Below are 23,902 nucleotides of genomic sequence, written 5' to 3'. Positions count from 1 at the left end.
AAGATGCCTGGTGTTATTGGTTAGCCGCACATGCTTAAAGCAAATTCAATAGGAGAGTAAATTGTGTAGTTTGTTGTACGTTTTCCTTTGTTTCTTTGAACACAGATGCAAAATTAGGGATGTGTTATGTCGCCCTTGCAAGCTGCTCAAGTTTTCTAATTAGGCTGTTTCTCTTTAAAAACTAACAAGGTTAAAATGTTGGAGAAGTCTTCAGAAAGACTACAAAACTGTCTGCCTCACCATAAAATGTTTATTTTTTAGAGGAATAGTACAGGTCAAAGAAATAATTAGATGTATTGATACTAAAGTTTAAGACATCCAGAACATTCTATGTGAAGCATTCTGTGACTGAAGAGGATAACGGTAATGAAAACTTTTTTTTTCACGTAAATCAGAAGTGAACCAGCTAAGTTTCTCAGGTGCATACCATAATGAATTTAAATGTTTGTAGTTTAAATAGTGGAAAGTAAGTGTTTTGTCTTGTGAGGTACCCACGTTAATTTTTTCTTGAATATTTTGCCAATGGATGTTGTAAATAATGGTGTAGTAATATGTTCTTAGAGATAGGAATAATCTAGAGTGGTTGGGATAGTATCACATTTTTTTGAGATGAAGTGTAGCTTTGTCGCCGAAGCTGGGGTGCAGTGGCTCTGTCTTGGCTTATGGCAACCGCTGCCTTCTGGGTCCAAGCTATTCTCCTGCCTCAGCATCCTGAGTAACTGGTATTAGATATGTGTGCAGCACAGCTGGGCCAATTTTTGTATTTTTAGTGCAGACAGCGTTTCACCTTGTTTGCCAGGCTGTTCTTAAAATCCTGATCCACCCTCCTCAGACTCCCGAAGTGCTAAGATCATAGGCATGTGCCTCCACTGTCAGCCTATCGTATTTAATTGATAATATGAATGGAAACACTTTAAACCTCATACTTAGAGGAAAGTGAAGTGTATAAAACATAAACAACAGCATAAAGTTTCCGACGGGATTGCTTAAAGTTTTAAGACATCATTGAATGATAAAAATATTTAGACCGAAATAACTAAATGAATTAATTTTCCTGATTATACAAACTAAAGAAATGAAATACATCAAGTTCCAGAAGTTTTGCAGTCCATAATTCTTACAATTGACAGACTAATCTGCAAGGAGGAAGTATGTTCTTGAAAAATTTTGACACAATCATCAATTTTTATAGGGTAAGTTTACAAATAATTTTAAAGGGAGAAGTTACCAACTTTGATTTTCAAGTGAGTTATTCGTGTTATGAAGTGTTTTCATTCACCTGTAGCATTGTGAGGATGAAGTGAAAAGATAAATCCCCCGAGTCTTGTGTATCTTACTGTCCATGTGTGATGGCTCAGGTCTCTAATTCTAACACTTGGGGAGGCCGAGGCTTGCAGAGCACTTTAGGACAGGAGTTGAAGACCAGGCTGGCCAACACCATGAAACCCCATCTCTACCAAAAATACAAAAATTAGCCAGGCATGGTGGTGCCTGCCTGTAGTACGTTGCAGTTAATTGGGAGGCTCAGGCAGGACAATGGTTTGAACTTGGGAGCCTGATGCTGCGGTGAGCCGATATTGCACCATGCACTCTAGCCTGGGTGACAGAGTGCGACTCCAACACAAAAATAATTATGTCAATCAACAAATATATCAATAATACATAGGGTATCCTTCAGTTCAAGCAGTTATCGATTCTTTTTTCTTTTTTAGAGACAAGGTCTCACACTGTTGTCCAGCCTAGACTGCAGTGGCACCATCATAGCTCACTGCAGCCTTGAACACGGGGTTCAAATGTGCAAGCCTTCCATTTCAGCCTCCCAAGTAGCTGGAATTACGGACACACACCAACCACCATGCCCAGCTTTTGTGTTTGTGTGTGTGTTGTAGGGACAATGCTTTGGATATGTTGTTCAGGCTGGTCTCAAATTCCCAGACCGAAATGATCCTCCTTTCCTGGCTTCCCAAAGTGTTGTGATTATAGCAGTGAGCCACTGAGTCTGGCATATCTTTTCTTATTATGAGCGACATTCCACCTCACTGAGTCTGGCGTATCTTTTCTTGGTATCAGCGACATTTCACCTTTGCTCTTTTAATTATTTTGAGATGTACAATAAATCATTATTAGGTGTAGTCATCCTGTGCCACTGAACACTAGATATGATTCCTTCTAAGCAAGTATAATTTAACCCACCCCCATCCCCTCTTTGATCCCTCCCTTACCAGTTCACATTACTTGTATCAAAATATCACATGTATGCCAAAAGTATTTACAACTGTTAGGTACAAATTTTCATTCCCTTCCTCCTTCCCTCCCTTCCTTTCTTCCTTCCTGTCTTTCTTTCTTTTTGTCTCTGTATCTTTCTCTCTCACTGATTTATTTTTTTTTTCAGACAGAATCCTGCCCTGTCACCTAGGCTGGAGTGCAGTGGCGTGATCTCAGCTCACTGCTCCCTCCTTATCACGGGTTCAAGCAATCGTCCAGTCACACCCTCCTAAGCAGCTGCGACTGCAATCATATGACACCAATCCTGGCAAATTCTTTGTATTTTCAGTAGAGACCAGGTTTCACAATATTTGCTCAGGCTGGTCTTGAATTCCTTTCCTTTAGTGATCCACCCACATCAGCCTCTCAAAATGCTGGGATCCAGGCATGAGCCACAGTGCCCACCCAGCTGTATGCATTTCTCTCTCCCGTGATCTCTCCTATTTTATTATTTTATTCTCTTTTTATTTCTGAGACAGCGTCTCGCTCTGCTGCCCAGGCTGGAGCACAGTGGTGTGATCTCACTTTACTGCAAACTCCATCACCAGGGTTCAATGGATTCTCCTGCATCAGCCTTCCAAGTAGCTGGGATAACATCCATGGGCCACCAAGCTTGGCTAGCTTTGGTATGATACTAGACGTGGCATCTTGTCATGTCTAATTGCGTATCTGTTTTAAAGCTGGATTGATCAGCAATATTGACTTCCTGGAATGTTTTATGTTTACAAAACAATTATAGTACTACTATTTAGCCTCCTCAGATAAAATATGGTAACACACAAAACATACACACACAGACAAAGACACAGTCAGTGATCAAAAAAATCAGGGTAGGCCACGACCTAAATGAAAGGTGAGCTGCTGCAGTTGCCTAGAATTAAACCAGACCAGAGTTGACCCATACCAGTCTGAGAGATGTGAACAGAGGCTTTCAAACAACTCTATCAGATACATGTTAGATTATTCTCCAGCCATAGCGAAGGGACATTAAAGATCTGTTGTGCTTAGAAGAGTCTGGATGATTTGACTTTTCCAGGGTATTAGCATTCATGATGTTGGCCTTTACAGCTCTCTGCAATGAAGTCAGTAGACAACTCAGTTTTTCTAGGAGTCTGAAGTGCTTTTCAGAATTATCTAAAACTTAGTGGCTTAAAACCATAATTATAATTTCCTAACGGTCAGTCTCTGCAATCGCCCTCAGTCTCTCAGCCAAATGAATGTGGTTCAGGGGCACTCAGGAGGATGCAATCTAGTGATGGCCAAAGATGGGGACATTGGCGGGTGTCTTCTCATCTCCCTGGTGCCATGGCTAGCGTGACTCAAATAGCAGGGGCTGGACTGCTGAGATGCTCAGACACCTTGTTCTGTTTCTTTGAGTCTCTCCATTGGATGTTCCTTCGGCATAGTGTTATCAGGGTGTTAGACTGCGTGATGTACTGGTCGGGGGCTCCTAAGGGGTTTGTCCCCATGAGAGCAGGAGACTTAGGCAGAGTACTGTGTTCAGCTCCATCAGGAATATTTTCAAATGGGTTTGAGAAGAATTTCAAAGTGTGTTTTAGACCACTACAGTGGCCATGCCTAATAATTCCTTATTTTTACAAGTGCTGGATGGGTTTTTCCCAAAATAATGCTTTTTGGGGGTTGTGGGGTGGTGGAGACAAAGCTTTGGTCTCGTGACCCAGGCCGTAGTGCAGTGGCGTGATCTTGGCTCACTGCAACCACCGCCTCTTGGGTTCAACCGATTCTCCTGCCTCAGCCTCCCAAATAGCTAGGATTACAGGAACCTGCCACCATGCCCAGCTAATTTTCGAATATTTAGTAGAGATGGGGTTTCACCATGTTGACCAGGCTGGTCTTGAACTTCTGACGTCTGGTAATCCACCAGCCTTGGCCTCCCAAAGTGTGGGGATTACAGGCGTGAACCACCCCGTCCGGCCTTCAAATTATATTTTCCTACCCACTCACTTCCACAATTTTTTGGACCTATCTGCATGTTCTCCTCGGAGGCGGGGGGATGGAAACAGTATCAGAGTTCTTGAAAAATTTATGAAAGAGAGAATGACAATACTATACAAGGCTTAACCTATTCACAATACTGTATTTACTGAATAAAAAGATTACTTTTAAAATTGTACTATTGACTAAATAAATAAAATACATTCTTTCAATCACTCTAAAATATGTGTACATGAAGAGAGTAGAAGAAGGGTTCTAATACATAAAGAAATAAATGAGGCTGGGCATGGTGGCTCACGCTGTAAGCCTAGCAGTTTGGCAGGCAAAAGTGGGTGGATCACTTGAGGTGAGGAGTGGGAGACCAGCCTGGCAAATATGGTGAAACCCAGTCTTGACTAAAAATACAAAAATTAGCTGCACATGGTGGCATGCACCGGTAATCCCAACTCCTCAGAAGGCCGAGGCAGGGAATTGCTTGAAGCTGGGAGGCGGAGGTTGAGGTTGAGCCAAGATCCTGCCACTTCACTCCAGCCTGGGTGACAGAGCAATACTCCTCAAAACACACACAGACACCCCAAAACAACTAAATAATGCAAATAAAAATTTTGTACTCACAGTTCAACTCGCATATCTAACAGAAAACAGAAAGTACATTAAAACGAAGTTTCCACAAAAGGCAAATAAAACAAATGAATCACCTTGCATATAAAATTAAAATAATAAACTGAAGAGAACTATACGGAAAAAAATTCAAAATTTACAAGTAAGTACTCTAAAAGAAGCTGAAAGTCACTCAAAACTTTTCTGGATTCCATGTCTCTGCAGTGCAAACATGATCATAAAATTTGCTGTGGGCAGAACCATCAAAATGTATCTTACAACTCAATAAACACTTCAAGTCTCACATGAGAATTGTAATGGAAAAGGGACGCGTCTGCTGTATTTCTACACAAATCTGAACAAACACTATTTCTTTGTGCACATTGTTTCACTACTCCAAGAAAATAACTTCCATATTAATATGAGGGGATGTGAGAAAGCAGGTCTGCATCATGATAAGTAACACTGGGTGTCCACACCACTACTCAGGTGGGCCTTAATTCCCAGCCAGGTTCCCTCCCTGGACACACAATGAAGGGCTCATCCATTTTGCAATCTCTTCACATTTCCTCCCCTGTGAGCCCAGTGTGGTTCTCCAGATTCCCTGTGTAGCGGCCTCTCTTGTCTGGTGGGGCAGGGTGGGGCAGGGAAGTGTGAGTGATGATGGCAGAGGGCAGAAAGCATCTCAGGGAAGCCTGGGATCATTGTAACAAAAAATGATGGGCGTGGGACAGCCCATCAGGGAGGACGTAGAGAGGGGCCTTGGGAGGATATCTGCGTGGAGGGTGAGAGGGCCCTGGTTGAGCCCAAACTGAGCCCCAAGTGGTAGCCGGCCTCAGGCCTCAGCCGGTGAGGGATGATGAGACAGCCACCACTTGAGCCTTGCTTCTCACCCACTGACCTTAGACACTTATTCCTCTTAGGCGGCTTAAGGTGCCCCAATCCTAAAATGTGGGTGTTACAGTTCTTTGATGGCCATTTCTCCGCCAGCCCATGGATGGCGTGGGATTGCTCACTGCAGTCACCTCCCTGAGGCTTGGATTCTCCATGTGGGGCACAACTCCAGGAATCAACCGCCTCTCAGTCCCCAGCCCTAGACTGCTCACCTGGCCTCCTCTCTGTTCACGCTCTAATGGCCTCCCTCCCTGGAGAAGTACTGCAGGGGATTGAGCTACAGGCTCTGGCTGATGATCTAGGGGACTGCAGAAGTGGGTATAGGTTAGTTCAGGTCATGGCTCAAAGCCAGTTCCCCAGAGGCCAAGGAATGACCAGCAAGATCCTTTCCCATGATGCCCTACCTGGCGCTCACCACAGCAATCCTGCCAGAACCTGGGCAGTCATGCTCAGCCAACCAGCTGAAGAAGGTCAGGTAGGAGCTGTACGGCCTGCAGCTGGAGGCTTGACCTTCCTGATCCCACAACCACTAGACTGCAGTGGAATGAGACATCCCGTATCCTGCAGAGAGAGGAGTCAGGAAGGTTCATGCCAGACCTACCCTCCCACACACCAGCTCCCCTACCATACTGGGAGGCGCTCCTTACCGAGGACGCCAAGGCAGTACTCCCGAATGATCACTTCATTGTGGAAGTAAACACTGTGATAAAAGGAAAACTTCATCCTGCCGCCGGTACCCGGAAGAGTTGCTTTCCTCCCCTTACCTGGCCAAGAAGGAGAAAGAGGACGTACTCAAAGCAGCATTTCATGTAGCTGGGGTGAGGTGACCTGTTAGCTGGGGTGAAGCGTGTGTTTCTCCTTCCCAACTCTCTCATTGAGACACCCCCGGGTCCCAGGGGTACCTCAACCTGACCCAGACACCAGACCCCTCCCGAAGACTCAGGCTCCTTAGCCTGACCTGCAAATCCATCACGTACGTAGCTTAGCAGGACTTCATCATCATTTGTGATCCCGGCCAACATCTGGGTGTGCCGCACAAGCTGCCTCTGGTCAAGGAGCCGCCAGATGATTGGGTGGGCGTGCAAGGAAACACCCTGCAACTTTGCAAGAGCACGGAGAGTGTGGGGCAGGGCACCTTCCCTTCCAGGCCCTCTGTCTCTGTCTGGCGTGGAGGGCACCATCAGAGCTGTGGTGGTCTTGGTGGTGGGTGGAGGCAGGCCCAGACAACCTGCTCTGACCAGGGACTGGCACTGAAGAAGTGGGCAGGGGGTTGGGGGCGGGGTGTTGTTGTGTGAGGCGACTACTTGCTCGGCGTTTCTGAGCTGCAGGAGGCCCTCCTGTGCTGGGTGCTAGACAGGCTCTGCTGCTGTCTGAGTGTGTGGTCTCTCCTTCTCCTGGTCTCCCTGAGGGGTGCACGTGTCCACCCCAGGCAACCGCTGTGGGTAGAAGTAGCTACGGGGCTGTGCCTGGCTCTCCCCATGGAGCTCGAGTGGTTTCAAGGGAGCTTATATATACTCAGGGCCTAAACATCTTTGGGTGCAGTGCTGGCACAGGGAAGAAATTGTGTCTGGGGAGACAGTGCCTGCCTTGCGTAGGACAGCAGCCCCGTGCACAGTGACATCGAGTCTTGAGCACCTTGTGTTTCTGGGGTAAGCTTGCTGGACACAGGCAAGGGGAGCAGGGAAGTTCCATGGCTGGCATGGGCATGCAGACTCCCCTTCCTCCAGGGACTTTCCCAGTGAATCGTATCCTTCAACTTTCTGCTGTTATGATGGGTCCTTGGCGCTGCTGTTCTCCCTGGTGAGTGCTGTGCTTGGCTTCCTGTCCCTACCACATGCCCTCAGGGCACATGCAATTCAGCTGCCCTCCTATGTGCATGAGCCTGTTCTCGGTTCCCCTTGTTGTCCCCCATGCCCTGAATCCTGGCTGACCGCCAGTGCCTACCACCTTGTTTCCCCCCACCTCCGCTCCCGGGAGCTCGGCGCCCATCCCCTGCTGCCAACCATCCCGAATTGGAAGCTGCAAGGATATGGCTCTGGCCCAGAAGCCGGGGATGCCCTGTGGCCTGGGACATTCACGTAGCGGAGCTCCAAGTGAAGGACGTCCAGCGAGTCTCTTGCTGGCCGGGGCGTACTGGGGCCAGGGCCAGGCTGTGCCTGCAGGTCCTCCTGCTGTGGCTCCACATTGGCCTCCTCCTTGGCCACCACCTCCATCTCTGCAATGATGTCATCCCCCACTAGCATGCCTCTTCCCCCAGGGTTGTCTTCCTGCTCTGTGCACAGACCATCCTCTCCTGCACAGCCTCCAGCCTTAACATGGTGCCCTCCTTGAGGCTCCAACAGAGCAAAGCCTGTGCCTCCCACCCCACCCCCACGGCACCCCTCGACTCTGGGGGCAACTCCAGGAGAGGCCTGCGGGCCTTGCCCTGCTGAGAACCACATCCTACACCTATGTGGAACAGGGTTCCTGGGGAGCCCCACAGGGCCCTTAGCCTGTCACTCTCACACTGCGGCTCAGATACCCAGCAGGGTTAGCTGCGCACAGCAGCCCTGGAGTCGGATGCCAAGGCCCTGGCTTCCAGAGCCCCGCTAGCAGGCACCACGGCCACCACTGCACTTGTGAGAGCCTCTGCACCAGCAAAGCAGTGCACACGGATCACTGCATGGGCGACCATGGCGGTAGGCCTCCCGTGTGCCCAGGACACAGGATGAGAAGTCCTTTGGAATGCCCCTGTGAGTACAGCATCCTCAGGGAGGAACCATGGAACTCGGAGTATGTATTTGCCTAGACCTGACAGAATCCTTGCAGGGTTTCAGCTTCTGGTGCAGAGGAATTCCACCTCAGCAACGTACCAGTCAACTTTAGTCCTACGCACCCGCCCTGCCCCAATCCCCCCAAGCCACCGCCGCTGCCCTCGCCCCAGCGGGCAGCGCTTGTCCCTCTCTCTCCCCTCTGGATCTGCAATATTCGGTACCATCAGCCTAGCCTGCCTAATGAAGTGAGATGTTTCATGTGTTCCCTGTGGGTTAATTAATGTCTTGCCACACTCAGGATGCCAGTTAGGGTGTAGGTCTTCCATGCCCACAATTGCAAAGGGCTCACAGTTCGCGTGTGCCTTATTCCACCGCCGCCCGCCACATGGCACAAGCGTGGTCTCGGAAGAGTTACCGCGAGATGATGGAGCTGCAGGCCAGCTGGGGCGGAGGGGCCTCAGGACACGCCCACAGCCTTCGCAGGAACTGGCTGACGCCCACCGCCTTCGCAATGATTGGCCGCTGGAGGTAGGCGGGATTTCCGGGCACGGCTTCTGGCGTCCTTCCCTCTCAGGGTAGCTGCCGCTGTCCTTCCCGCAGTTGGCCCTGTGGTGTTCCGAAGCCGGTTCCGTACAGCCTGAGGGCCAGGCGAACCTCAGGCTCTTTGTCCTACTAAAAAGCGCAGGTATTTTCTGTTTCTCTGGACAGCTGGGTCTCTCGGCAAGAATAGAAAGCAAAGGTTTGGGATTTTGTCTATAAAAGGGGATGGGTTTTCTATGTGTGGGTGTTGTATTACGGGAGGAGTCAGTGGGGGAAAGAACTCCTCAGTGCTATTAAGAGACTCACTTTCGTTAAACTCATTGGTTTTTGCTGAGGATTCTACCTTTAAGTGCCTAATATGTCCGACTAGTTGTGGGAGATGGTGCTAAGCCGCCATTTGTTTTCATGTGCACTTTTTATTAAAGCGGGTTTTCTCTGTGAATGTGGTCATAATTCAGAATACAGGCAATACACTTAACCACTGCGATTAAAAAGTCACACTTTTAGTTAGCACATGTCGCGTGTCTGATTTGCTTGGAAGAAATTATCAAATTTTGACATAAATTGTGTTACTTTAGTGTATGTAGAAATATGGGGCCACAAATAATCTGAGTTTCAGTTTGCCTCTGTAAAGCCTGTGATTGTCTCCTTCGTTGTATGACAGTATTTGAAAGATGTTTCATGTATCTTTGGCACCGTAAATAATTTAAACCGAATAAGTGGGTGTAACCGAGATAAATGGAGTTAGATAGCCGAAAACTGGAACAAAATAGATGCGCTTAAGTTATTCTGTTAACCTGGCACACTGCCTTACTCCTGTAATCCTAGCATTTTGGGAAGTGGAGGTCGGAGGATGGCTTGAAGTCAGGAGTTTGAGACCAGCCTGGGTAACGTAATGGACTCTTTCATTGCTATTTTCGCATCAGGGACTGGTTTAGTAGAAGTCAGTTTTTCCTCAGACAAGGGTTGCGCAGGGGAAGAAGGCGGCGAGGTGGACACGTTTGGGAGTGGGGGCTGGCGGCAGGGCTCCGAGGGGCACGTGGTGGGGCGGGTCTTCCGGTAGGAGCAATGTGACAGAGGCCAGGTGGGGCAGTGAGGCTGTCACGGGGACAGGGAGGGCCAGCGAGGGAGTAGGGAGGATGGTTTCCGGATAAAAGTGTACCACCTCAGGTCATCCTCAGGCGTTACATTCTCCACAGACAGGTATTACATGTCATCCTCCGGCATCACATTCAGGCCACAGATAGGTACGGGTTGAAGGCTAGGGTTCGGGGATCTTTGACCTATTGTATATTTCAAATCACTAAAAGATGGTAAAATATTTAGAATATTCTCCTCCTAGAACATTTTAAGTAGCTCGATTTAATCTCTTATCCAAATATCATGCTGAGTGTGGTAAGTCACCCTTGAAATCCCATCACTTTGGTAGTCCCAAGCCGGCAGAACACTTGAGCCGAAGATTTGGAGACTAGCTTGGGCACTATGGGGAAACCCTTGTCTATTTTTAAAAATACAAAAAATTGCCCAGCTGTGGTAGAAAGCGCCTGTAGTACTAGCTACTTGGGAAGCTGAGATGTAGGAAGATCAGTTGAGGCTGGGTGGAAGAGCCTGCAGTGAGCAGTTCACTTTGGCAACAGGAGACATACATCTCAAGAAAGAAAATATGCAAAACATCACACTGTACCTCATAAATAGATTCTTTTCAAATAAAATTATTTAAATGGGGACATTCTTCATATTGCAACTGAGGAAAATTACAATAGCTTTTCTTATCTAATTTTTAGAAGTGAGATTTTGTCAGGTACATACTAAAATGCAGCATTTGTCCATGAAGTTAGTGCCCCTCTGCTCTGAGTGTTACAAATTTTACATATATAAAGTAAGAAATACTAAAAAGATGTCAGCCTCGGGAAGGGAATTTTACTTGGGTTTTCAGCACAGTACGTAATAAAATTTTCTCTTTTTAGCTTATTTATATCTAAATATAGATAATTTTTTACCATTTACAGCACAATGGTAGAAGCAGATCATCCTGGCAAGCTTTTCATTGGTGGCCTCAATAGAGAAACCAATGAGAAGATGCTTAAAGCAGTATTTGGGAAACATGGTCCCATATCAGAAGGTAACTCTTAAAACCGTGTCTCTGTGTGTGTGTGTGTGTGTGTGTGTGTGTGTGTGTGTGTGTGTGTGTGTATTTTCACATGTATATTTCAATATGTATGTTTAAAATATGTATGTTATATATATATGTTTTGAAAAAATATATTTTTTCGAAGTTCATTGTATACCTACGTTAAAATGCCTTATGCATTTTAAACTCTTATTTTGTAGTATCCGTTTGATATTTGGAAAATTCTCATAGTAGTAGGTTAAGGTTCTGTGGAAAGGATAACCTACTACTTAGAAAGGAAAATGAGGGAAAGTAAATGTGCTGTGGAGTTCCGAAACAAACTGGAATAAACTAGACTGACTGTAGGGGTGACTGAGTACTGAGAACCATAATAGTGATGTGAAATGCAATTATTTTTTAGTTTGATGTAACCTTTAGATGGTGAGTACCTTGATGAGTCCATTATATGAATGTAAAATGTTTTCATATATTTTAGTTCTTTTGATAAAGGATCGAACCAGCAAATCCAGAGGCTTTGCATTTATTACTTTTGAGAACCCTGCAGATGCTAAGAATGCTGCCAAAGATATGAATGGAAAGGTAAGAGTCCCTTATTACTAATATTCTAACTCTGTTCTTCAATTAACAATATTTCTAGGTCTTTTTAATATTACTAAACTTTTGAAGATAGTAGAATGACATATGAAGCCATCCTCTTTTTTGTGCCATATACGTGCAAGTGTAGTTGGAAGGGTATTGGAATTAACATTCTATAAATTAATATTTGGTAACCTTTTTCTATCTTTGTATTTCGATATGAGTGCAAATAGATTTTAAAAGGTTTTGAAGAGCTTTAAAACTTAAAAGGAACCCTCATGTAAATGAAAGTAATAAGTCAATATTTATTAAATGCTATTAATAACAGATGCACAAGAAGGAAAGACTCTTTCCTTCTTGAAGAATGTATTTTATGAAAATATATTCTTGCAAAAGTGTATTTAAATAAGACCCTTACATTTACGGAAAGGTTAAGTAGTTGAAAATAGAAAATAATATGAGAACATTGAAGTCAGATAACAGAAGAAGTAACTGGCATTCTTGGCTCCGTGCTTGCTTTTTCTCCTAAGGACATTTCTTTCCTGTCACCAGAGTAATTTATGTAACATGAATAGCTAATTACTCATTTCCCCAGTGTGTTTGAGGACTTGTTCTGATTGAACCAATGGTCTCTTGTCCTGTTGAGTCTTAAATCTAGAGATTGTGTGTTTACTTAAGCTTTAAACTTCTATGTAATTATATTAATTATTGAATTCCTTTACATTGTAGTCAAGAGCATTCCATTCTGTGCTCTTTAGTGTTTTTTGCTTTATAGCATTATCCCAATCATGCCGGGCATGGTGGCTCATGCATGTAATCCCAACACTTTGGGTGGCCAAGGCGGGCAGATCACAAGGTCAGGAGAAAGAAACCATAATGGCCAACATGGTGAAACCCTGTCGCTACTAAAATACAAAAAAAAAAAAAAAGAAATTAGCTGCATCTGGTTGTGTGTGCCTGTAGTTCCGGCTAGTCAGTAAGCTGAGGCAGGGGAATCGGTTAAACCCAAGGAGGCAGAGGTTGCAGTGAGCCGAGACCACGCCGATGCACTCCAGCCTGGCAACAGAGCAAGAATCCGTCTCAAAAAAACAAAAAATAAATAAAATAAATAACATTATCCCAACCTGTTTTTAGGTCCTGTTAGTCTTCACGCTATTCCCAAAGTGCTTTTTTAGACTTCTTGAGAATTATCCTTCCCTGTGTATGGCTCATAAATAAAATTTATGCTTCAAAAACCACTTAGATTTCATATTTTCTTCCTCATTGCGTATTGTAGGTATTTTCTACTCGCTGTACTATGTATTAATCTATTGATCGTGAAATTGTATATAGTGCATATTTAAGTCTTGCTAGTTGCTTTTCTTTCTGTTACATCTAGCACACTTCCTGTCACATAGCAGAAAGTACATTTTTATTCACCCTTATAAATTAGTATTTCAAGCTGTGGTAGAAACCGAGAGTTGCTTTTGGTTCATGGCTTTGTGGTAGGTATGGAGATAATTTTGACTTCTGTATAGGAATCTATGATAATTTCTTTTTTCCCTCTAGTTTTCAAGCAAAAGGGCAGATAATTTGTGTAAAGTTTTTGTTCGTTTGTTTGTTTTTTAAGATGGAGACTCGCTGCGTGCCCTAGGCTGGATTGCAGTGGGGCCATCTTGGCTTACTGCAACCTTCGCCTCCCGGGTTCAAGCGATTCTCCTGCCTCAGCCTCCCAGTACCAGGGGCTACAGAGGCGTGCCACCACGCCCAGCTAATTTTGTACTTTGAGTAGGGATGGGGTTTCACCCTGTTAGCCAGGATGAGCTGTATCTCTTCACCTCATGATCCACCTGCCTCGGCCTCCCAAAGTATTGGGATTACAGGTGTGAGCCACCGCGCCCAGCCAACGTTATTTCTAAATTACTTCATCTCACATGTTTTATTGTGTTAAAATAACTATGAATGTTGTATGCACATTAATGTTAAGATGGCCAATAAAGGAGGTTCTTCGAGTTTTCAGGGGGAATTAACAGTTAAGGAATTTTGGCTGACTTCAGAACACTGGGAAGGAAGCAGCCGTGGGCAAATCTGGGGAAAATATTTTGAGCCCAGAAATAACAAAAGAAGTTTCAAGGTAGGAACAACGGGCGATGTGGCTGCAAGGGGTCTTGTTCAGGGATTTAAGTCCTTCCTCCAAATAACAAAAGCCATGTAATTTTAAAATCGCATTATTAGCTGAACTGTTTTCAAAAATTGCTGTGGCCTGTAGAAAAGATTACAGTGAAAAATGTTATTATGAAATTAATTAGGATAGTTAAGCATTTCTGAGAAATTACCTGAAGTACTATATTAAGATTCGTTTTTTAGGGGCACGTCTAAGGCAAGGTAAGAAATGAGTAAGGCAAGAAAACTTAATGAGATCAAACAAGGATCACATTTACAGAAACATTTTTAGAGTCAATATAGAATTGTAAATCATATGGGGACATTTTATGTAAGTGTTAGCAAATCCAACAAGAAACAACTCATAATGAGTAATGTGACTAATCACTCTGAAAAAGTAAGCTCATTTTTTTTTAAATGACACAAGTTTCGTTGGGACATTGCAACTTTCAAATCAGTGATGTGACTACAAAGATGAAGTGGATTATATATTGTAAAAAACAGATGTGCCACATTCTTCCATAGAATGTGTGATGGGTCAATCTTTTTTTTTATGTTTGAGGTTTTTTTTTTTAATAATGGAGAAGTTTTCAAGGAATTTGAAAAATAGAATTTGTGTTTGATCCCTTAATGGAAGGCATGTGCTCAGTAACTGTCTCAAATTTGGCATTGCGAAAGATGTGTTCATTTTAGGAGAAAAAAAAGTTTCCTTTTGAGAGAAAATACCTCGAATTGAACTACAGTTGATGTAAAAATGTTTGTAAAATGTGCATACGTTAAATGTGCCAGTGTTATTGATAGTACCCTTAATACTTCTAGTCTTTGGATGGAAAAGCAATAAAAGTAGAACAAGCCAAGAAACCATCTTTTCAAAGTGATGGTAGGCGGAGACCACCAGCTTCTTCGAGAACCAGAAGCCCTTCAGGAAGTCTGAGATCTGCAAGAGGAAGCAGTGGAGGAACAAGAGGGTGGCTTCCCTCACATGAAGGACACCTGGGTAATGTTTTAAAATATAAAGATGGAACCATAGGACTGAAAGAAAATAAGTTTGACGATATCGAAATTTCTCAATTTTTTTATTTCCTGTATGAAGAGAAAATTAGCTTATTGATAATAAGCAAACTTATTTCTAAGTACTAAAGGCGTATTAGAAGAATGATTGAACTAATATCTAACATTTGTTTTAAAATTATAGTAAGTTTGCATTGAAGTAACACACATTTGAAACTGGGTTGTGTTTGTGAATGCTGATTGCCTGTACTCAACCGGTTTTCTGCAGAACCCATTTATATTCATTATACTTTAGAGTTTTCTACTTTAGGGCCCAGAACTTCGTGTCAGTTGTATTATCAAAGTACGATGTAATATTTAAAATTTTCCAACAGGAAAAAGTAACTGAATACTGAAGATTGATTTTGCAGTATTTGTTTTCTTGTGTCTACATGTGGAAACATCTATGCAAATGTATTGCTTTGTAATTTTGATACAGAGAGTTTGTACATTGGCCTGCCATAAAGCATTTTCAATTGAAGAAATGTAGAACTTTAATTTCTGAAAAGAGTGTGTGACTCTGGAAAGTTCTAAAAACCACGGTTTCACAGATATGTATGAATCTTTCTTTGCTGGAGGCTGAGTCACTGAAAATGATATTTATGAGTGATTTACTTAATAGAAATGAGGGGTCCATCTTTACATCCAAAAGAAAAACAAACCATATATTTAAAAAAAAAAGGAAAAAAAAAACTGTTGGATGGGCTGGGCGAGGTGGCTCACGCCTGTCACCTCAGCACCTGGGGAGTACAGGGCAGGTGGACCACGAGGTCAGGATTTCCAGACCAGCCTGGCCAACATGGTGAAACCCTGTCTCTCCTAAAGATACAAAAAAATTTGCCTGGGCGTGGTGGCGTGCACCTGTAATCCCAGCTACTCAGGAGGCTGAGGCAGGAGAATCACGGGAACCTGGGAGGCAAAAGCTGCAGTGAGCCAAGGTTATGCCATGGCACTCCAACCTGCGTGATAGGGCAAGAGTGCATCTGAATAAATAAATAAATAAACCTGTTGGTTAAGTTGTATTATCTATTAACCAACCTTCAAAACTCTAACAATTAACTTGGAGTTTTAATAACCAGACGTGTAATTAATTGGAGATTGTTTTCAAGTTGAAATTGCAGTGTTTGCTCCAGTTTAAGATGCATAGCTTCATGGCTATTTTGTCTCCACTGATCTTGAGGGTGAGGTTCAATTATACTCTGCCACGGACGAGAATGTGTATATAAATTCTAACCTGTAACACCACCTGGCAATTGGCATATATCTACATTTTTGTAGATGTATAAAAATGTTTATATTACCGAATATGCAATTCTTAAAGACTGTTAAAATTCAGCATAGTCTCATCTGAAAATTAGTGTCTCATAAGGGAATTTTAAGAATTCTATATTGTGTTAACAAATTTTAGAGACAGTGTATTTTCCTGATATGTGACTTCTTGGTATTGGAAATATTTGAGTTTCTTTGAATGGAAATTAGTTTATCTTTATGATGTGCTTTGAAAATTTTTCCTCATTACAGAAGGATATAAACAGTCAGTTATCATTTTTCTTTTAATATTTTTATGCCTATTATATTTAGATATTTTAGTGATAGGTTTCTGCCCTGTTCACGCCCCATTTTCCCACATCTCTCCCTCATACCGATATATTATGATACTTGAGTTCCTTTCTAGGTTTTCTAAATGAACTTTTATTGCTTGAAGTGTACTAATACCATGTAGGAATGCTAATTTTATTAGTTTAGACAAAATGTGAATTTGTTATAAAATGTAGAAAATATTTGTAAACAACTAAAACTTAGCCATTTAAGAAACAGTGATGTTAGTTAACTAAAAAGATTTTGTTTGAAATACAGATGATGGTGGATACACTCCTGATCTCAAGATGAGTTATTCTAGGGGACTCACTCCAGTTAAAAGAGGTCCATCTTCAAGAAGTGGAGGTCCTCCTCTGAAAAAATCTGCTCCTTCTGCTGTGGCAAGAAGCAGTAGTTGGATGGGAAGCCAAGGTAAATGCTACCTGACAGAAAGACCGTAGTTTTTGTATGACTGAAAATGAGCCGTTTTACCTGAATGCTTAGCTTTAAGTTCATTGAACAAAAGGGAAGTGACACATACGTGAGCATAATTGCTGATTGATAGCTTTTATTATAGTTTCTATCTCACTAGGTACCTTTCAGATTTATGTTGAAGAAATACTTGAGCTTCTCATTGCAGATCAAAGAAGTGATTAGAGTGAGGCCAACATTCCTTTTAATCCTGTGTTGGCTAGAAAATTCCCCTTAATTTTTCTAAAAGTTCCTAGCAGTATTCTTTGATGGTAGGCTTCTTGATGTAATTAATTCTTCCATTTCCTAAGTCCCCTGGTGTCCCATTCTAAAAATTGCTTGTTTGGTGACTTTGCCGGGTTGGAGTCTTGCTCTTACTACGTGAGAGTGCACTATGTGAGATGACGGCTTACCATAGCCTCAAATTTGTGAGATGACGGCTTACTATAGCCTCAAATTCCTGGGCTCAAGCAATTCTGCTGTTTCAGCCTCCCGAGTTTCTGCAACTACAGGCATGCAGCAGCACACCTAGCTACATTTTTTTCCTATGTTTTTGTAGAGAGAGGATCTGACTACATTGTCAAAACTGATGTTAAAGCCTGGGGCTCAAGCGGTCCAGCTGCCTCAGCCTTCCACACTCACTCACAGTGTGAGCCGCTAAGCCTGGCCATCCAGCTTCTGAGACCTCAGTAATGCGTATGTGCAAGGCATACTCACTGCTTGCATGAAGATTCAAAAGAACTACAAGAGCATTTAGCAGACAAGGAGTCATTGGGCTTAAATATGATTTAAAAATAAATTTAAGGCTCGAGAGGTAGACACGTAGGAGTCCAAAATTCTTAAATTAAGTGGATATCACAGAAATGCAGAGTTGTGAAATATAGGTGTATGTAAATCAGTAATTGAGATTGTACCGGGATGTTTAAACATTAACACAAGGTCCTTAGTGTAAGATTTGAAATTATTTGAGGAGAGAATTTAGAACTAAGCAACATGAGGTGAGCAGTAGGGTTGAATGCAAGTAATACTTTTGAGAATTGTAAGACTGCAGACTGAGCAGAAGAAAATAAGACAATAAATAAAAGTTCTTAGCAAGGAAGTTTAAGCAGAGCAAATTAAAATTCTTTCTTAGTCCTCCATCCACATATGGAGGAAGTTAAAAACTGCCATTTTCAATTTTACATTTCATACGTAGAGTATCGGTGAAAGGAGGTATTTATTGGCTTCAGGATACCCAAGCCAACACATTTCCATTGGAAAATTAGCCAGTGAAGGTATCATATGTGAAACACTGACCTCTAAGGAATAGCAAGTGAAGAATATATTAAAGGAGAAACTTTCTATTTTGAAATAGCAACAATGTTGTAATGACCCCTTGCATAGCATTGCTTTCTTTGCAGTAAAAGCAAATCCTGACCATCATTAGAAAATCTTCACTAATACATTTAAATTTGTCAACATTTAAGATAGAGCCAACCAGTTAGAGATAAAGAACTTTTATGTAAACATTTAGCATATAGTCATTTAAAGGTAGCTGTATTTATGTGTGTGTGAGATGGACTGAATGATATTGGAAAATCTACCTTCTTTGGCTGAGAAAGGACAATGTATGTAAACTTTAAAATCAGTGAAGATTTTGATGGTTTTACGTGTTTTCCCTGTGTCACTCACAGTCATCAGTAATTTACATGAAAAGGAAAATAAGAACTAAGTAGTTATTAACCATTACAAATGAACTTTTACCTAAGCATTAATGTTTGCCTTCAGCTTCATTAGAAGAACTGGCCTTGTGGAAGCCATGGGATTATCCAAAGCCATGAGAAATATTCACAGTGTCATGTCTGTCTAGTAATTTAGGAAACAAAGAATGGAGTCATAGAAGAAATAATTTAAAAAAGTTGTTTGAGAGAAGAGAAAATAGCGTTTCAGATTTGGTGTTCTTTACGTAATGTTCCATCATTTGAATGTTAAAGGTCCCATGTCACAAAGAAGAGAGAATTATGGAGTTCCTCCACGCAGAGGGACAATATCTTCCTGGAGAAATGATCGCATGTCACCAAGATATGATGGTTATGCAACTAACGATGGGTAAAGGAAAAATTAAAAAACACAGTTGATTTTTTTTTCTGTGGTGATGAAATTCACATAACAAAATTAAATATTATAAGGTGAACAGTTAAGTGGTGTTTAATACGTTCTGTGCCAGGCAACAACTACCTCCATCGACTTCCAGAACATTTTCATTACTCCAAATTAAAACTCCAACTACCAGTTAAGCAGTCCCTCCCAGTTTCTCCTTTTCCTCAGCTGCTAGATAACACCAGTCAGTGTTCTGCCTCTGAACTTAACCTGTTGTGGGTATTTAATGTTAATGTGCTCAAACACTACATGACTTTTTGTATTTGTCTCCTCTCCTTTTGCATGATGTCCTGAAGGTTCATTTACATCATAGCACTTCACTCCTTCCACAAGCTATTAACCCATTATTTTATCTGGGTTGTTTCCACCCGAGTATTTCTACGCACCAATATTTGTTTGAGTATGCCTATTCGGTTCTGGGTGTATATGAGTGGAATTGCATGGTCCTATGATAATGATGTTTGTTTTCTTGAGGAACCACCACATTTCTCCATAGTAGCTGCATCATGTTCCGTTCCAACCTAGCATTGTATCAGCATTCCAATTGATCTACATCCTCTCAAACACTTGTTATTTCCTGCTGTTTGAAGTTTATTGCCATTCCAATGTGTGTTTGAAATATGATATCCCATTTTGGATTTGAAATGCATTTTCTGCACCCATTAACTCATCATGCACTTGTGTCCTAGAACTTAAAGTATAATAAAACAAAAAGAAATGCATTTTCTGCATCACTGAATATGAGTATCTGTCCCATGTGCTTTTTGGGCATTTGCCGATTTTATTTGGGGAAAAACTGTTTAGAAGTTTGGCCTTTTAATTTTGTTTAAGTTGTAAGTTAGTCATGTATTGGATACTAGAAGTTGAAAATTTAAAATTTGTTGCTTAAACTTATGCACACAGAAATCATCCAAGTTGCCAAGAAACGAGGGATTATGCTCCACCATCTAGAGGCTATGCATACTGTGATAATGGTCATTCTAATCGGGATGAACATTCCTCTAGAGGATATAGGTACTGTACCTTTTTCTGGATTTGTCAAATAGATTTCTTAAATTGTTCATTCCAACTAACGTTCTATCAGGGCTCCAATTTATCTACATCCTCTCAAACACTTGTTATTTCCTGCTTTGGAAAATTTATTGCCCTTCCAGTGTGTGTGTGTGAAATATGATATCCCATTCTGGATTTGAAATGCATTTTCTGCACCCATTAATTCATCATGCACATGTACCCTAGAACTTAAAGTATAATAAAAAAAATGCATTTTCTGAATCACTGAATATGAGTATCTGTCCCATGTGCATCTTGGGCATTTGCCCATTTTATTTGGAGAAATATCTATTTAGATGTTTGGCCTTTTAATTTTGTTTAAGTTGTAAGTTAGTCATATATCGGATACTAGAAGTTGAAAATTTAAAATTTGTTGCTTAAACTTATGCATACAGAAATCATCGAAGTTCCCGAGAAACTAGGGATTATGCTCCACCATCTAGAGGCCATGCATACCGTGACTGTGGTCATTCTCGTCGGCATGAAACTTATTCCAGAAGATATAGGTACTGTACCTTTTTCTGGATTTGTCAAATAGATTTCTCAAATTGTTTGTTCCAACTAACATTGTATCAGGGCTCCAATTTACCTACATCCTCTCAAACACTTGTTATTTCCTGCTTTTGAAAATGTATTGCCATTCATCTGTGTGTGTGAAATATGATATCTCATTTTGGATTTGAAATGCATTTTCTGCACCTATTAACCCATCATGCACATGTACCCTAGAACTTAAAGTATAATAAAAAAAAAGAAATGCATTTTCTGAATCACTGAATATGAGTATCTGTCCCATGTGCTTTTTGGGCATTTGCCCATTTTATTTGGAGAAATATCTGTTTAGATGTTTGGCCTTTTAATTTTGTTTAAGTTGTAAGTTAGTCATATATCAGATACTAGAAGTAGAAAATTTAAATTTGTTGCTTAAACTTATGCATACAGAAATCATCGAGGTTCCCGAGAAACTAGGGATTATCCTCCACCATCTAGAGGCCATGCTTACCATGATTATGGTCATTCTCGTCGGCATGAAAGTTATTCTAGAGCATATAGGTACTGTACCTTTTCTGGATTTGTCAAATAGATTTCTTAAATTGTTCATTCCAACTAACATTGTATCAGGGCTCCAATTTATCTACATCCTCTCAAACACTTTTTATTTCCTGCTTTTGAAAATTTATTGCCATTCATCTGTGTGTGTGAAATATGATATCTCATTTTGGATTTGAAATGCATTTTCTGCACCCATTAACTCATCATGCACATGTATCCTAGAACTTAAAGTATAATAAAACAAAAAGAAATGCATTTTCTGAATCACTGAATATGAGTATCTGTCCCTTGTGCTTTTTGGCCATTTGCCTATTTTATTTGGAGAAATATCTATTTAGATGTTTGGCCTTTTAATTTAAAGTTGTAAGTTAGTCATGTGTTCGATACTAGAAGATGAAAAGTTAAAATTTGTTGCTTAAACTTATGCACAGAGAAATCATCTAAGTTCCCGAGAAACTAGGGATTATGCTCCACCATCTAGAGGCTAGGCATACTGAGACTATGGTCATTCTATGCAGGATGAACATTCCTCTAGAGGATATAGATACTGTAACTTTTTCTGGATTTATCAAATAGATTTCTTATATTGTTCATTCCAAATAACATTGTGTCAGGGCTCCAATTTATCTACATCCTCTCAAACACTTGTTATTTCCTGCTTTTGAAAATTTATTGCCCTTCCAGTGTGTGTGTGTGAAGTGTGGAAGCTCCTTTTTTATTTGAAATGCATTTCCTGCATCATTGATTATCAGTATCTGTTTCATGTGCTTTTTGGGCATTTGGGCATTTTGGGCATTTGGGATCTGTGGGTATTTTATTTAGATGGTTGGCAATTTAACTGTGTTTAAGTTGTAATGTAGTTCTATTTTGGATACTACAATTTGACAATTTAACATTCCTTGCTTAAACTTGTGCACGCAGAAATAGTCCAAGTTCCCGAGAAACCAGGGATTATACTCCACCACCTAGAGACTATGCATACCGTGATTATGGTCATTCTAGTTGGGATGAACATTCCTCTAGAGGATATAGGTACTGTCATGTTATCTGGATTTATCAAATGGATTTCTTAAATTGTTCATTCGGAAATTGAAAAGACTTTTTTTTTTTCAATTTAGTTATCACGATGGCTACGGTGAGGCCCTTGGTAGAGATCATTCTGAACATCTACGTGGAAGTTCTTATAGAGATGCATTTCAGGGATACGGTAAGGGTCCAGGATGGATTTGTAAATTACAGAATTTTATTTAATAGACCGGATTGTTATTTTAATGAAATTCTAAGGAAAATTGTAAAGGACATATGCAACATGTTTAAATATTGAGTATTCTTTTTTTTTTTGATCATCCCAGAAACATATTTATTCATTTTCATCATTGTGCACAAATAATAAAATAAACAGTGCTTATCTGGTACTCATTATCAGTATAAAGCCTAGGGAATGATATGAAGGTGAGAACTTCAGTTAACGTTAAGAAAATGTGACTGAGCATTTACTTTAGAATTAAGTTTGTTAAGCTGCAAAATACTACTCTTACACTTCTCTTAAATAAAACCTTCTGACTATTGAAGACTTGATTAATATCCTGTCAACAAAGGCGGAGGAAAGCAGATATTTCCAAATAGTACTTTAACTAATTCATGCTTTAATGATAGCAGTAAAAATGTTTAAATGTAGTCCCACATATTATTTTATCAACCCTGCAGGGACGTCTCATGATGCACCACCTGCACGAGGGCCTCGGATGTCTTATGGTGGAAGCACCTGCCATGCATATAGTAATACACGAGATAGATATGGCAGAAGTTGGGAGAGTTACTCAAGGAGCTGTGGTGATTTTCATTATTGTGATCGTGAGCATGTTTGCAGAAAAGACCAAAGGAATCCGCCTTCTCTGGGTAGGGTGCTCCCTGATCCTCGTGAAGCATATGGTAGCTCAAGTTATGTGGCATCTATAGTAGATGGTGGGGAGAGTCGATCTGAAAAAGGAGACTCGAGCAGATATTAAAGCAAGCATTCAAAATAATAGTTATTGCATACCAAACCTTGTTTGCAAATCAAAAATTGAAATGTTATTTCTGCATCGTTACCTGCATATTACTGACAGAAACATGTTGGTTTTGTGGAGAGAGGTAGATACTGACTTCCTCCATGAATTTTTTGAGGTATTCAAAGGAAAAGGAATTGTTTTCAAAGTAATTTCATGCTTGTTGATGCTATTTGGAAAGTGTTTAGATGTAATATCTACCTTAAAATTTTCACAATAAAATTTTACATGTACTGCAAGATGCCTGGTGTTATTGGTTAGCCGCACATGCTTAAAGCAAATTCAATAGGAGAGTAAATTGTGTAGTTTGTTGTACGTTTTCCTTTGTTTCTTTGAACACAGATGCAAAATTAGGGATGTGTTATGTCGCCCTTGCAAGCTGCTCAAGTTTTCTAATTAGGCTGTTTCTCTTTAAAAACTAACAAGGTTAAAATGTTGGAGAAGTCTTCAGAAAGACTACAAAACTGTCTGCCTCACCATAAAATGTTTATTTTTTAGAGGAATAGTACAGGTCAAAGGAAATAATTAGATGTATTGATACTAAAGTTTAAGACATCCAGAACATTCTGTGTGAAGCATTCTGTGACTGAAGAGGATAACGGTAATGAAAACTTTCTTTTTTAACCTAAATCAGAAGTGAACCAGCTAAGTTT

At 41.2% G+C, this 23,902-nt stretch overlaps 1 protein-coding gene across 4 annotated transcripts; it reads left to right on the top strand.

Moving 5' to 3' along the window:
* Positions 1 to 11,021: 11,021 nt before the first annotated feature.
* On the top strand, positions 11,022 to 23,210 carry LOC129395618 (RNA-binding motif protein, Y chromosome, family 1 member F/J-like). 4 transcript variants are annotated; one of them, XM_055107079.2, is made up of 11 exons: positions 11,022 to 11,130; positions 11,615 to 11,718; positions 14,677 to 14,854; positions 16,765 to 16,917; positions 18,930 to 19,044; positions 19,999 to 20,109; positions 20,544 to 20,654; positions 21,091 to 21,201; positions 22,123 to 22,233; positions 22,320 to 22,408; positions 22,909 to 23,210. In XM_055107079.2, the coding sequence occupies exons 1-11, from the start codon at positions 11,022 to 11,024 to the stop codon at positions 23,208 to 23,210; spliced, it is 1,494 nt and encodes a 497-aa protein (XP_054963054.1). The 4 variants fall into 4 exon arrangements, with proteins under 4 accessions (XP_054963054.1, XP_054963058.1, XP_054963055.1 ...); XM_055107083.2 differs by having other exon boundaries at positions 22,320 to 22,401; positions 22,907 to 22,921; XM_055107080.2 differs by lacking the exon at positions 22,123 to 22,233.
* Positions 23,211 to 23,902: the final 692 nt, after the last annotated feature.

This window comes from Pan paniscus, chromosome Y (assembly GCF_029289425.2).
Source record: "Pan paniscus chromosome Y, NHGRI_mPanPan1-v2.0_pri, whole genome shotgun sequence".
Classification (NCBI taxonomy): Eukaryota; Metazoa; Chordata; class Mammalia; order Primates; family Hominidae; genus Pan; species Pan paniscus.
The sequence above is the reverse complement of the archived record's forward strand: the minus strand, read 5'-3'. Positions and strand labels throughout refer to the sequence as shown.